Source organism: Chamaea fasciata, unplaced genomic scaffold (genome assembly GCF_029207755.1).
Source record: "Chamaea fasciata isolate MVZ Bird 193981 ecotype frontalis unplaced genomic scaffold, bChaFas1.0.hap1 SCAF_3, whole genome shotgun sequence".
NCBI classification, from domain to species: domain Eukaryota; kingdom Metazoa; phylum Chordata; class Aves; order Passeriformes; family Sylviidae; genus Chamaea; species Chamaea fasciata.
In genome coordinates, this window is record NW_027094088.1 from 24584200 (window position 1) to 24598093 (window position 13894).

The 13894-nt window shown below is 42.8% G+C and overlaps 1 protein-coding gene, 1 long non-coding RNA gene and 1 other non-coding gene across 4 annotated transcripts in view; 2 read left to right on the forward strand and 1 right to left on the reverse strand.

Annotated features, from left to right (window-relative positions):
• HAAO (3-hydroxyanthranilate 3,4-dioxygenase) overlaps window positions 1-1382 on the reverse strand; it is a 33702-nt gene extending 32320 nt beyond the window's left edge. The window contains exon 1 of the mRNA XM_066178381.1: window positions 1220-1382. Within this exon, the coding sequence (XP_066034478.1) occupies window positions 1220-1299 (80 nt within the window). The 5' untranslated portion in view covers window positions 1300-1382. The remainder of the gene's footprint in view (window positions 1-1219) is intronic.
• A 3784-nt stretch (window positions 1383-5166) lies between these two features.
• On the forward strand, window positions 5167-5260 carry TRNAI-UAU (transfer RNA isoleucine (anticodon UAU)). The gene is made up of 2 exons: window positions 5167-5204; window positions 5225-5260. It is a non-coding gene; the product is annotated as a tRNA-Ile (tRNA).
• A 2522-nt stretch (window positions 5261-7782) lies between these two features.
• The window catches only part of LOC136287634 (uncharacterized), a 311120-nt gene continuing 305008 nt past the window's right edge, over window positions 7783-13894 (forward strand). For both annotated transcript variants that reach the window (XR_010720224.1, XR_010720223.1), the window contains exon 1: window positions 7783-7875. This is a non-coding gene — a long non-coding RNA (uncharacterized lncRNA). The remainder of the gene's footprint in view (window positions 7876-13894) is intronic.

A 13894-nucleotide genomic window follows, 5' to 3' on the forward strand; every position in this document is an offset into this window, starting at 1 on the left:
GAACATTCCATATATGTAAAGTACTAAAATTTTCTCATTATAATTGGTAAGCTTCAGAAATGCTTCATAAAATGCTTCCTAAATCCATTTTGAAAATGAAAGAAATGGGAACACTTGTAATGATTCAAGTTTTTGAATCAGATTTTTCAGTTCTACATACAGCTCTAGTTTCAACACGGACGTGGCAGTAAGGATGTACTCTTTACCTTTTCTTTGTCTTGTAACCATTGCTTTGAAAAGTAACCCTTGCACCTGTGAATGGAAACTAATATCACTGATTCATTACTGCCCATTCAGCTTTTCATGAGAGATAGCACTTAAGGGGAGGGCAAGAAGCATATTTTTTTGATTTTTTTAATGATTAAAATTGCAAAGAAAGGGTTTTTTTAATTAAAGCTAAGAAAATGCTTTTCCATTTCTTTATAGAACCTAGGTCTATATCACTTCTTAGAGAGAATACTTTCTAATAATGAAAGCTTTCTGCATACAGAGTTTTACATAAAATATTTTCTTCTCAGCTTCACTGACAAAAGAAATCCTCATTAATATTTTGACACACATTGGATAATTTACATTGGAATTTGTTCACAGGCTTTGACACAGATAATATGCATGGTGTAAATACAACTGCATAATGCCCACACGTTTTTTTCCTTATATCAGCTGTATCATTCAGAATACTGTAAACTGCCCCTTCAGGCTCCCTACCCTCCTGCCTTGACAGATCTGGAAATGCCCTGGAAATCTGATCCTCTGGTACTGTGGCACTTCCTTTCTCCGTGTTTTTCAGTGATATATCCTTCTGATTTTGACTGCCCCAGTAGCTTTGGCTGTGGATGTTGGAATGATTCTCAGCAGCTTTAGCCATTTCAGATTGTAATTTGGTTTTGGATGTGATGCCATCTCCTCAGATTTCTAGAAGTTTGTTGCCAAAGACCCTGACACAAAGTCTCTTAACTCAGTCTCCCTGCCTACAAGTGCCTTTGAGTTGAGGCAAGATTCTTGTATTCAAATTGATCTTTGCAACTTCTGCTGAGTTACTGCAAATCAGATTTCACTCCCTTTCTGTTCTTTGGAACAGCACTCTGGCTGCAGCCTGAGTGGAACTGTGGTTCCTTATTTACCTTTACCACATATGCATTGTTGCATTTTCCTCTTACAGCTAGGAATATTTGTATAAGTAGTAACAGTTAAAAAATTAAAACCTTCATTTACTTACATAAGCTTGTTGCAAACAGGAGGCAAAAAGGCAGTTTTGTTTTCTTCTATCCATTTTCTTACATTCACAAGAAGCTCCATGGTCTACCACCTAAGAAACTTTTGCTTGAGATACTAGAATTTGCAGAGTGCTTTTTTCGTGAGCAGACTGCCTGTGATTCCAACCCCAGTGCCCATGGGATTGGTTGGTAAGAGAGGTGTCTTCAGGCTTCAGTGTCAAAGGGGACAGGTCCATCAGCCAAAGGTTACTTCATAGAGAGTACTAATGCTCCAGCAGCTTGGCTAATAATTGACTAGTGCTTTTAAAATATATATATTTTTATTGGAGACTGGGTTTTGCCCACAAGGGGTTTCTTAATTCTCTTTACTGCATTAGCTGAAGTGTGTACATCACCTCTCTAAAAAAATTGCCTTGTTACACAGTCAAAAAAAATGGGCAAGGCTGGGGCATTCAGTCCTTTCAAGTCTAATACAGAAACCCCTCTTCAACATTCTAAGGCTGAATGTTTATGATATGTGTATTTGTTTGAAAATATTGGGATCTTGTTTAGCCAAGTAGCCAAAATACAGATGTCTCCTACATTTGTAAGACTAAGAGCAGCTGTCCGTAAATGCTCATCTTAATTTGATCCGCTCTACCAATGTTATAGCAGGGCTTGTGGAGAGCTGACCCTGATGCCCTTTGGGAAAGTGCAGCATATTGCCATCAAATTGTCAGGCAAACAAGAAACTGAGAAGAACCAGACTTCCCAGATCTTTATTAGTCTTTATTCCCTCACAAGTTTCTGTTCAAAATCTACACAGTTGCTATAGGACTGCTCATTCTGTTCCCTGCCACTCCTAATTTTTTTAATATAGAAATCTATAAGCATTTTTTCAGATTCCAAACACATGAAATGAGTGGGTAAACAAAAAAAATCCCAAGACATTTGACCTTAGCCCTTTGCCCTTGACATGTCTCAGTCTTACACTTTTATCTAACAGTGCTTAGTGGGTGTGTATGGGTATAAGGTGATAAAATGATCTGGTTAAAAGTGAGTGGTACATCCTTCATGGATTGCACATATGAGCAGTGCAGCTACAGGCCCGAAATTCAGCATGATGAGCAGTACAAAACTGGGAGTTCTTTAACTCATACTGTTGTAATTTTCCACCAGAAGAAAGCAATGCCGTGTGTTTGAACTAATAATCTGCTTTTATCAATTATTTGTAAGAGTGACTGTTTTGCCTCCATCTTTACACTTCTCTTCAGTTTAGTTTAAACTCATTATGGAATTTATAAAACAGGAAAAAAATCCATTAATTTTGAGACAAAAAAATCCACATGTGGATTACAGTTCCGCTGTATTAATACAATCACAATGGGACTAGCAGTAATTTCCTCTGAAATAAGTCCATAGTAGTAGTTATTTTATTCAATTACAGAACACCACCACCACATCATTTATTTAGCACATGGAATTTCTACCAACAGAACAGCTGTGGTGAGACACCACCACACAGCAAATCCATAAGGCCTGCTTTTGAACTTACAGGCAGGTACATTTCTGGTACTTTTTGTTCTGTAGGCTGCTGGTTGTTCTGTACTTAGCTCTGAAGGAAAGACAGCTTCTATTTAAAATGCACTTTCACTTAGGAGATTATGACCCAGATTGGCAGGACTGGAAAAGGGCAGACACTCTAGTTAATGACTGTGGTTTTGTAAAGCTCTGCCTCATCATTAATTACTGGTATTGCAGAGCAGGACTCCATTTATTGGGCATGAAATCCAAGAGAATCTCCAGAGTCACAGCGGGGAAAAACACAGATCTTGGAATTGACTGAGCCAATCCTTGTTCATCATGGTATTAAAGTACCAGTTTTAACTGCACGGCTCTTGTCCACAACCACTGCTCTAATCCCTCGTCTCTACTTTTCTCCACCAGGCAGAATACAAGGTACTATTACCTGCAGAAAAAAAAAAAATAAATTCTCAGTTGCAGGTTCATAAATCCATTTCGTGGCTGGTATGAGGTATGAAAACCTGACAGTTAAACCTACTCAAGGAGGAAACAAAGTTCACTTAGAAGGCTCATCATTAATACAAGGCTGAGGCTATTATCACAGGGTAACATTTTCTGCAACATTCTGAAAACCAGTAGGTTTTGAAAAATGAAGTTAATTGCCACTCCATGCACATAATAGTGAGGCTAAGAAATGCAGATAAACTGCAATGCATGAAAGGCTATGATACTCTATTTCTGTAAAGCGTATTGGAGAGGCAAAGAAAAAACAGTGTTGCAGTCTGTGACACCCAAGGAAATAAGTTCATTTCATACACCTCAGGAACTGACGGGGGCCTGGATTTTACTTGCTAGTCTGTTTCACAATGGCTCTTCACAGCCATCAAAGCCTGTTCCAGCACTTGTGGTTTCTGTTCTCTCTTCTGGCCCTGATCCTTCCTTTTATGCAAAGGTAAGGACTCAATGTGTAACCTTTTGTTGCCAAAGAAGTGCAAGAGTACTGAAGCACAAAACTGCTCATGAAAATAAATAATTTTTTGCATTGAGGGTACAGGTAAAAAAGGTTACTGGAAAAAAAACTGCATTTAAACAACACTTCCTTTATTTTTCTACTTTCCTCAATCACCAGACCAATTCGAGACTTAAATTTACACGATTTTGTCCAGCAAGAAAGATATGTTAACAAAAAAAAATAATAAGCTAAATATTGACACTGGGTCATATACTTTTTAAACTACACTCTCCATAGTACTTTTTTTTCCCCAACAGCAATCTTAGACTGTTACCATAATGATTTTAAGGGTAATGAAGACTGCTGCCGTTATCTGGTATGCCATAGGCCCTACCTACGTGATGATGGAAAATTTCTCTCAAGAAGTGAACTGTCACTTCTCCATGCCAGACACCTTCATCAAGGATCACATAGAGAAATTGCATGCTGCTTCACCTGTCAATGGTGTATACCACTGAAATACATTTTAGGTAATGCCCACTGTAACAATATCAACAGGAGGAAAACTTTATTGGGAGCTGAGAAGCACCTCTTCTCCGTTCAAAAAGAGTCAGCTCATTTACCATGGGGTTCATGGGGGAAGAGAGGTAGTGGAGTCACACTTGGGTTTAAATATCTGCTGGTGACGATTATGTTTATCACCTTTTTGCCACATAAGGTGGGATAGATCTGACTGCAGAATAAATCCATGTTTTATGTATACTCTAATAATGCACACGAAGTGTTGAACAAACACTTGCTTCGAGAATGCCAGGCATCCCTCGTGTCGTACACAGCAGCGATGCTACAGCTATCAACATTAGTTCCCTGGCAGTAACTGGTTATTTTTCGCTGTGGCCTGGTCCTGAGCATGACCGAGGGTGCACCATCACCCCACGGCTGCCCGCCAGCGTGAGGCTGAGCTCCGCTGACCCAGCGCCCAATGCCATTTATCGAAGGCCGTCAGGAGACTCGGTCCCGACGACCGGGGCCGGACTGCGACTGTCTCGTCCCGGAGAACGGAACTGCGGAACTCGACGCAGCCGCCAGCGGCGGCTCGGACTGCCGGAGGCCGGTCACGCCGTACCGCCGCCGCCCGTCACCGGCCGCCGCCGCCCCGCCCCGCCCTCAGCCCCGCCCGCCCGGCGGCGGAGGGGGCCGGGCTCTCCCGCCACCCGCACGGCCGCCTGCCTCCCAGCGGGGAGGCGGGAGGGCTTTGTCCGGGCCCTGCCGCCGCTCGCCTCCCTCCTTTGCTCGCGGGCGCCGCCCTCCCCGTGCGGTGCAGTCTCTCTCATGCCTTCCCCTCGCTGCTAACGGGGTAGCGCGGCCCGGCCAGGGCACCGGGGCGGCCCCGGACCGCCGCTCAGCGCGGGGCGCGGGTGACAGTCCATCGCCCTTCCCCCGCCGGGGCCGGGCGAGTCCTTGATAAACCGTTCGGGACGAGTTGGTGTCAGGGCTCCAGTGGCGCAATCGGTTAGCGCGCGGTACTTATACAGCAGTACAAAGCCGAGCAATGCCGAGGTTGTGAGTTCGAGCCTCACCTGGAGCACACAGCTTTTTGGGAGGGAGAACGGGTTTTTTTTGGGACTTGGCGGCGCTCCGGAAGGAGGAGAACAAAAGTGCGGCGAAAATGATGCAGCCTTGGCGGTAGCGGGGGCCCGCTGGAGAGGCCCGGGAAAGCGGCTGCTGCGGGGCGCACCGGGAGCGCCGGTGCCTCAGTGCCGCTTGTGTGCCCGCAGAGACTTGTCCCCCCGAGGGGGACAGGAATCAGGGCATCGTGTCGCTGCACAGTAGCAAACGTGTTCCTCCTCAGAGCTGCTTGTGAGTGAGAGCTTGCAGGAAATAAAGATTATTTTGTGCCGTGTTGTTTCATAAGGAGTGCAAGTATGTGCTCGACTGGTGGGATTGCTGCGACTCAACGGTGATAGCATCTCTCCATTTTGCCTCCTTTGGTGGTGACAGTTTTTGAAACTGCTCGTTGGCTGCATAATGCTTAACAAATGCACGCACTGTAGCAGGAAGGGAAATTTTTCAAGTATTTTCTGATTTCACCCCTTAAGAAAGGCAGCAGGGCCATGTGAAAAGGGCAGCTCCCTAATGGAGAAAGTTGCAAGACGCTGGATGTTTAGGCCCAGATCTTGTGAACTCTCCTCTTTGTTAACATCTAAGTCTGCTGCTTTCACGATGCAGTTTATACCAAAAAGTTCAAAGAGGCCTTCAAGATCGTGCAGCCAGAGGTGTCTCCATTGCCCATATTATCCTGCAGGCATTAACTCCCTGAAGTGCCACTTCAAGGCCTTTAATTATCCCTTCTTCTGTCTTTTGGTTAGTTTGTCCCCTCTGAATTTCGCATTAACTTCACTGCTTTCAGTGATGGTTTGGTAATCCCTGAAGCAAGTAAGGAAGCGTAAGTGAAGAAGAGGCATCTGTAATGTATCAAAGGATGAATAAAATTTATCTTTTTCTTGCCGTGAGTTTTCATCTTCTCTGTGCCAGGGTATCCATGTCCCAGTGCTGAGGAGTAGAGACTCTACAGAGGAGAATTTGCACAAGTACTGGGAATACTGAAAAATGAAAACACTGGTTTTGTATAACTGGGGAAAAAGAACCCACACCACAAATCATTAGAAAGGGAGAGTGACTCCATTCCTTGGACAGAGACCTCTTGAGAAACTGAGCGGGGACAGCGCTACTTCCTTTCCCTCTTCCAAGGTGGGTCTCCAGGAACAGGCAGCAGCTCCTGCACCCTCCTGCCAAGGAGGATCAGCTAATTTGACATTTAGGGTCTTGCTCTGTCCTGCTGGGCGAGTGATTACAAAGTTTTTACCATGTTCAGGGTGCGGGAAGCAGGTGTTTCGTTCGTTGCCTGCGCAGCTGTTTTGCGACATGCCTCCACGGTGCCAGGGAGCAGCCAGGACATGCAGTGGGAACATATGGTGCTGTGACCTTCTGCACAAGGTCTCCTTCATCCCCATAGTCTTTACCTTGGCTTTTACTGATTCTTGACTCTGGAAAAAAAGTAAAAAGAAGCAGTCCCTACATGAGGCAACACTTTGCATTTCTGTTCTTGTTGATGGGCCTTGACACCTGAAGGGCAGCATGTTCCAAGATAGGCATTTCACACTGAAAACCATGCTAAATCAGGACAATTTATGTGGATTTACTGGAAATCCCAGGAAAATGAGCGTGTTGTTTATCCGATGGCTGTTTACGACACAAAGTGAGCGGCTGGTGAAGCACAAGGGAGGCAGGGCTGTGAGGTGTGGTGAGCCCTGATGCTGCTGGCTATGGGGGTCTCTTCCTGGCTGGCCCATGGCAGGGCTGCAGTGGGGCTGTCGCCAGGGAGGCCGTGCAGATCTGGGCAGTAAGGGTGCCATGCAGTAAGGGGTGAACGCAGTGATTCTGCCTCATTCCCTTCCCCAGGAGCTGCTGTAGGGAGGAGAAGAAGTGAGGTGTGTGCGCCTGGGAGGGGAGGAGAGTTGGACCTGCGCAGGGTTTCTCCAGGGTGTCTTGTGTGGTGCTGAGCTGGGCTCCAGCATTGGCGGCAGCAGCTCTCAGGAGGTGAAATGGTTGTATTTGCAACTTTTTCCCCAAAATTAGGGGTCTCACAGGCTTATGAGAAGAAAGTATGTTTTTATTATGCTAAGTTGTTTTTTATTAGGCATTTTGGTCCTGATTTGTTGGTTAATGCTCTAATGCTACTTGGCAGCAACTTATGCATAAAAATGTTTATGTAGTTCCGTATATCAGTACATGTGGGCATAAAGACACCTTCTCACCATTATGAGAGAGTTCCCAATGTCTGCATGTTAGCACTAGCCTATTTTCTTAATCTTCAGTGTAGCCACATGATGTATTTGGAAAACACCTGTGTGTGGGGGATGCAAAGTGCCAGCTGCATGGTGATCAAGGGAGAGGAAATCCTGCTTTCTCTCTTCCACCTTTTCCCCAAACGGTAACACGGTTCACCTATGCCTCGTTTTCCTTTTGCAAGCCAGGTGCCAGAGCTCGTGCTCCTTTCTTGAGCCACTGCCCAGTGTTTATCACTGCCCTTGAGGTAGTAGCTGGGGAAGTCCTGGTCTTAGCCTGCTGTCACTTAACAAGGGGCTGTCATGGGCCCTGGATGCTCCTGGAGGTGTGTTCAGGAAGAAAGACTTCCCCATGGTGAGTCCTCCATGCTGCCTGGCTTATCTAGGGGCCTGCCTTTTTTTATCCTCTGCCTGTTTCTCTGTTTAATTGCCTGGTGTGGATGGCATGCCTGCGGGCCTGGGTCTCCCAAACTCCTCTGGAATTCTTCTGGAATCCTTTTTAAAAAGGTCCCTCTTAAAATTTGTCTTGCTCTTTGTTTAATGTTGAGTATGGACTTGCGTGTGCTCTACGGGCTTATTCTGGCTGCTCTGAGTTCCCACTGACTGTAGAAAGAAAGAGGGCCTGCTTATAGATGTAGGAAAGCTTGATGTGTGCTGCTTGTGGATGGAAGGAGAGTTTTCAAAGATGTATCTATGGCCTGATCTTGGAGGATTAATAATGATCAGGTTAGGGAGCAGGGTTTGTGTTTATCTCTGTATGATCTTGCTCAAACAGGGAGCCCCACTGCAGTGGCAGATGTAGGATTAAGAAAGAAAGGCTTATGCAGGGTAGACCATCCTGACGTTTTTTTCTAAGACTGGCAACTCTTGTCTCTGGCATGTTAGTACAGTTGTAATTGAGAGGTTCTGAAGTGTTTGCTTAAGTTAGTTTAAATATAAAACTCTGGAATTTTCCATAATATTGATGTTTGCCTATCCTAACAAATACCTTTAAAAGCCTATGGTAAGGACTCGGTCTACCTATTTGTTGTGAAATCAAAGTAATAAATACTTGAAAGTCTTTGCAAATAATAAGCAGCCAATGTCTGCTCTTTATAGCGTTTCCCGATAGATGGCACTGTGGTCCCACAGAGCGAAAAAGATGAAAGCAAAACATTCCGCGGCGTCCTAAAAATAGAAACCACTTGGTGAATGCTCTGTTGTGCGCTGTAGAGAACAATAGGCCAAAATTTCAAAGGTTGCTTGGAAAACAAAGTCCTCGGGAGGTATAGGTACATTTTGGTTTTGTTTTGGGTTCCACCACCACCTTTGTCCTTTGTATGTAACATCTTGAGGAGTTTTCTGAAATTAAAGTCTGAAATTAAACCGAAATCATCGGTTGTATTTGGAGTAACAGAGGTGAATGGGGTGTGTAATGTTTTTTTAAGTCTCTGTGAATTCAGTCCTTTGTCAAAGTTCTAGTGTAGCCGGCCTGACTTAGATTCTCTTAAACATTTTTTTTGTCGAATAGCTGGTGTTAGAGGTTTTAATGCAGGGCTGCCTGAAGTCCAGGTGGATGCTTCCCACTGTGGAGGTGTTGGGCTTGGAAACAGAAGCTGGGAGGAGAGGAATGAAGTGTAAGTGCTTGCAAACTGTGTGGAAGAATTCTTAAACCAAATAGAAATACTCTGCTTTTGTGAAGGAAAGATAAGGTAAGGGTGGTGAGAAGAGGAAAAAAAAAATCCACGTGGAAGCCTCTTTGGGGAAGAGAAAGGCTGAGCGATTAGGGGGACAAGTGGGGCTGATTAAGGCTGATTGAAGGTGGAGAAGTGAGAACAACTTGTAAGAGGAGTAGAAAAGCAAGCTCACAAAGAGAAAGACTTAAAGCATTGCTCTCTGAAGCTGGTGAAGAGATGCTACAAGTAGGGAAGAAGAAAAGAGAAAGGGTATGGACACAAAGAAGGAGAAAACAGGGGGGTATCAGATGGAAGAACATAGGTAAAGAAGTTCTTAAAAAGAATTTTTAAAATATTCTCCTGTGTAGCTAAAACTACATGAGTGTGCTGCCTAGGGCAGTGAAAAACAAATGAGTAAGTGTTAGCTAGTCAGGCCAAGCTAAGATGGAGTTGCTGTAGAAAGCAAATTAGCCTTCCGTTTTGCTTGAGCAAACAGAGAACTCAAGAGGCAGGTTTTTCTTCTCTGTGTGTTTTGAGTGGTTACTTTAGTGTGGCAAAATAAGAGACCCCTTGGTCTCTCTAGGGTTTGAAACTGGTGTTGGAAGGGTTAGAGAGCTCAGCTTTCTGGTTTGGAAAAGGAAGGAAATGGACAATCAGTCATGGATTTTGTGCCCATTTAATTTTCTTGCTTATGCTGAGTTTGCTGTGTTAGGCTCTGCTTTTAAGGTGGAAAAAGGCTCTTGGTTTCTTCAAATACTTTTGGTGTAGCCTAAATATTTGAAACCTTGGAGAAGTCTCAAAATACAGCAAAACAAACTAAACCAAGCCCAGAGGAGGAACAAGCTGGGGAAGTGGCTGAAATGGAAGGGGGTAGTCAGAGAGTCTGTAATTACAAATTTTGGGGAAAGGGATGCTCCCTTGAAGTAGGCATTTGAGCCTGTACAGGCTGCTTTAGTTCAGAGATCTCTATGCATGGAGTAGCAGATTTATGGCAGTGTGAAGAAATACTTCTGGAAATTTAACTATAAATATAATAAAATATACATAGGAAAATTGTGGAAGAAGATAAAGCAGTAATTTTAAAACCTGTCTTTTGAAAATATGGTGGAAAATTTTTAAGAGGCAATTGTGCTGGAAGTCATGTGGCTGCGTGGTGTGACTTAGATTGTTTACCAGTTTTGTGAAGAGCAGCTGTCAGTCAATAAACACAAGCATTCAAAATCAGTTGTGAGGTCTCAGAGTCAGTTGACTTCACTGTTTGCATTTATTTTCCATTTATGCTACTCACTGAAATGGGGATGAGAATTGATTAACTCTACATCTTAACTTTAGGCACCATTTATATGCTGTGTAAAGAAGGATATACATCTGTCTTTAAGGGAGGGTACATCATACTTGTGCCAGCACATTTAAAAGCCATTTAATATTGAAAAACTGTTAACAGTGCAAGTTTATGTCAGTGAGCTGCCTCATTCTTTTTTTTTTCTTTTTTTTTTTTTTAATTGGAGACTTTTGCTTCGTTTTGAGTACTAGGAGTGCTATTGTGTATCTTTGTGTGTTTGAGGGCAAATATCTTTAATAGAAAAATAGGGTAATTGTCTGTGGGTTCCTAATAACTGTAGCCCTTTGACAGAACTCTTGTAACACTTGGACAAGTTTTTAGAGCTGTTTAGGGATGCCTGCCTGGTGTTGGTATTTGTCTGCCTGATTCTAAGCATCTGGGTGTTGTAAAGGATATCTAGCAAACAGACCTCTTATTACAAATGTAATGGATTTGAAGTGTTCTTGGAGGAATAACCTGTGTCCTCTGAATGCTTCCAAAAGTAGAAGCTAACCTGTCAATGAATCAAGACTGAAGTGACTGTTTTCAAAATGTAATATTAATGGATAGCAGAGTGGGTGCATTTTCACCGAGTTCTGTGAATTTGTTTCATGTTCCATAAGAGGATAAAGTTTGGCCCAAAGTAATGGGAAGCTTAGGTCTGGCTGCAAGGAAACCAGGAAATTTATGGGGCTTTAAAGTATGACCCACTGCAATATTCAGTATGTGTGATTTTTGGCATGATTCAGCAGTAAATACTAGTTGAAAACAGAAGCACAAATTATGGGGTAAATAATTCAGACCAAAAAGAGCCCTGCTTATGCATACATGGTAAAGGAAATGGAAATACAACCGCAAAATACAATTGCTGGGAAGAACACCAGCAGTTTGGCATGGTCACTGTTAAAACTGTGGAAATGATCTTCCTGGATGCCACCTGAAATGAGAGGGGCAGAATGATCTCTTTTGTATGTATTTGTGTACACTGACCAGTGAATCGTGTGAGGCTGCTGCATTTGGCAGCCGTCGTTTTGGAGAGGACTTTCTGTTCCGTAGCTGCTTGGTGGGGGGATGTAATGGGCACAATGCTCCTTCGGTCCTTCATTTGATAAATGTCTGTGACTTGACTTTTAACAGCTTTTTTTTTTTTTTTTTTTTTTTTTTTTTTTTTTTTTCATTGGTAGAGGCATCATGCACTGGAAGAGGATAACTTTTTGCTAAACTGTTTTTTTCTGAGTTTTCCCTTTGCATTTCATTTATTATTTAAAGAGCTTTGGCTGATGATATAAAGTAGTGCTTAGTTCCTATTCTAAACATAGAGTGCCACCAAAGCAGTATTCCTATGTGCCATTTGGTAACATTTTAACGTTCTGGTAAAAAAACCCCAAGAATAGCCAAAGTAGTCTTAACAGATGTGTTTGGCTGGCACTGTGGCAGAGTGATTTGGCTTCCATTTGCTTCATTTGGAACGAGGAGTGCCAGGTTCCTTCCACAACTGAGATGCAAATGAGGGCAAATAGAATGAACCATTAGCACAGTAAGTTCTTTGCTTGGACATCTTTAAATTGTTCTTAGAGCGTAGATTGCCTTGGCTTGTTGTATCCCAGGCTTTTCAGAACTGGGATGGGGTATTACTGGTGTGTGACCTGTAGAGCCAGGAGCTAAAGAAAACAGCCAGCAGCACTCATGAGATGTGACCCATGGTGAGCTGTTGCTTCAGGATCACTTCCTTGTGTAGTGTTATAATTGGAAAACTGCAGTTCCTTGATGTCTCCAGTGAATGCTGGTTTGAAACACACGTTGGACTGTATTTAATTTTTATATGGAATATTTCTACTAATTCAGTTGTTTGTTTTCTCAGGGAGCTCATCCGTGGGATAATGGGGTGAAAATTCCTGTAATTTACTCCATTAAATGACCACTGGACAATATCAGAAATTGGGGTTTAAGGGTCAGTTCAGAAAGTAACTTAGACCAGAAGTTTCCAAGAACAATTGTGGCTTGGATACAGTTGAAATAAGAACAACACAGCTAAATTCAATTGTGCTTGCCTTGGCTAAGTAATAATCTCAGAGAAGATGTGAACAATAGGCATTGGAGACTACCAAGTCATACCCTGAAAGAAAACTGTAACTGATACAGACAAAGTGGGGAAAAAACTGGTAGTGATTACTAACTATGAAAGTGCTGGTCTTAGCTGTCTCACTCAATAAATAATCCTGCAGGGGTATTAGCAGCATTAGTAGTAGCAGCATTTGGCCATCTGACTTGGCTTCTGTGGGAGGTTTAAAAAAATAAAATACCACTGTTAATGGAACTGCATCCAATGAAATCATAGGAGAACTTGGCCCTGCCTTTTCATGTTCCCATTCATTGTTTGCTGTTCATCCTGTGCTTGGATCCCATGTGATCATTTGATTCTGCAGATATTTTCTTGGTGTTCATGGACCACACCAATGGTCTGTGAAGTCCTAGCTGGTGGTCAGTTCAAGTTACCATGCATCAGTCTAAGTGTGGTGGTGGTTTGCAGGAAACCTTGAGGTGACTTCAGACCTACAAACCTTTGTCCTGTAGTATTGGTGGCTGCGGCTTTGAGCTCGTGTTTCCCATTTCACTGTGCACAAAAAATAAAGCACTGTTTCTGCCTCTTGTGTAATCAAATCTACTGACTTTACTATTCCTCGGTATGGAATTGTAAACATGAGTGTTGATGTGGCAAAAATGCTTCTTGCTCATTCTTTACTGAGTGGGTATTTATGAGCTGCTCTGACTAAATGAGCCTTTGCTGTAGCTCAGTGTCCCTGTGACTGTTTCCCACGCATGCTGTTTTTCTGTCTTGTTTTACTGATAAGATCTTCTCATCTTGTGTCTGTGGTGAACAATGTAAACATTCACAAGTTATCCACTAAAGTGTAAAATGCCAACTTACTACATCTCATCTTTTTGACTGACATTTTTTTCCTAAAATTTCACTTTCTTCATCTTGTAGGAAAATGAAGCTAAGGATGAATGTTTAAATCTCTGAGCAAGGGCTTTTGTGCCTCTTCTTAGTGCTACTGCTAGAACTAAAACTGTCTTGAAATATGTGGTTGAAAGTATTCTTTGGTGTGTGATTTATACCATAATCAAACTGACAGACATCAATGGAGCACTTACAAGTTTATGCTTGGAATTAAGTCCAGTAAAATGCTTTTGGAATCTCCTGGTAATTTCCTTTTATCAATATAAGTGATGCAGTATGAATCCATTATAATTACTGTGGAGCTGCACCAAATTAGATGGTATGATTGAGGCTTGAATTTTTCCATTGGATGTTTTGAAGAAATGAGAGATAGTAACTAAGAGAGTGGCTGTGTAGCATTCATCATTTCATGAGTTTGTTTGTCCTCCTCTACACA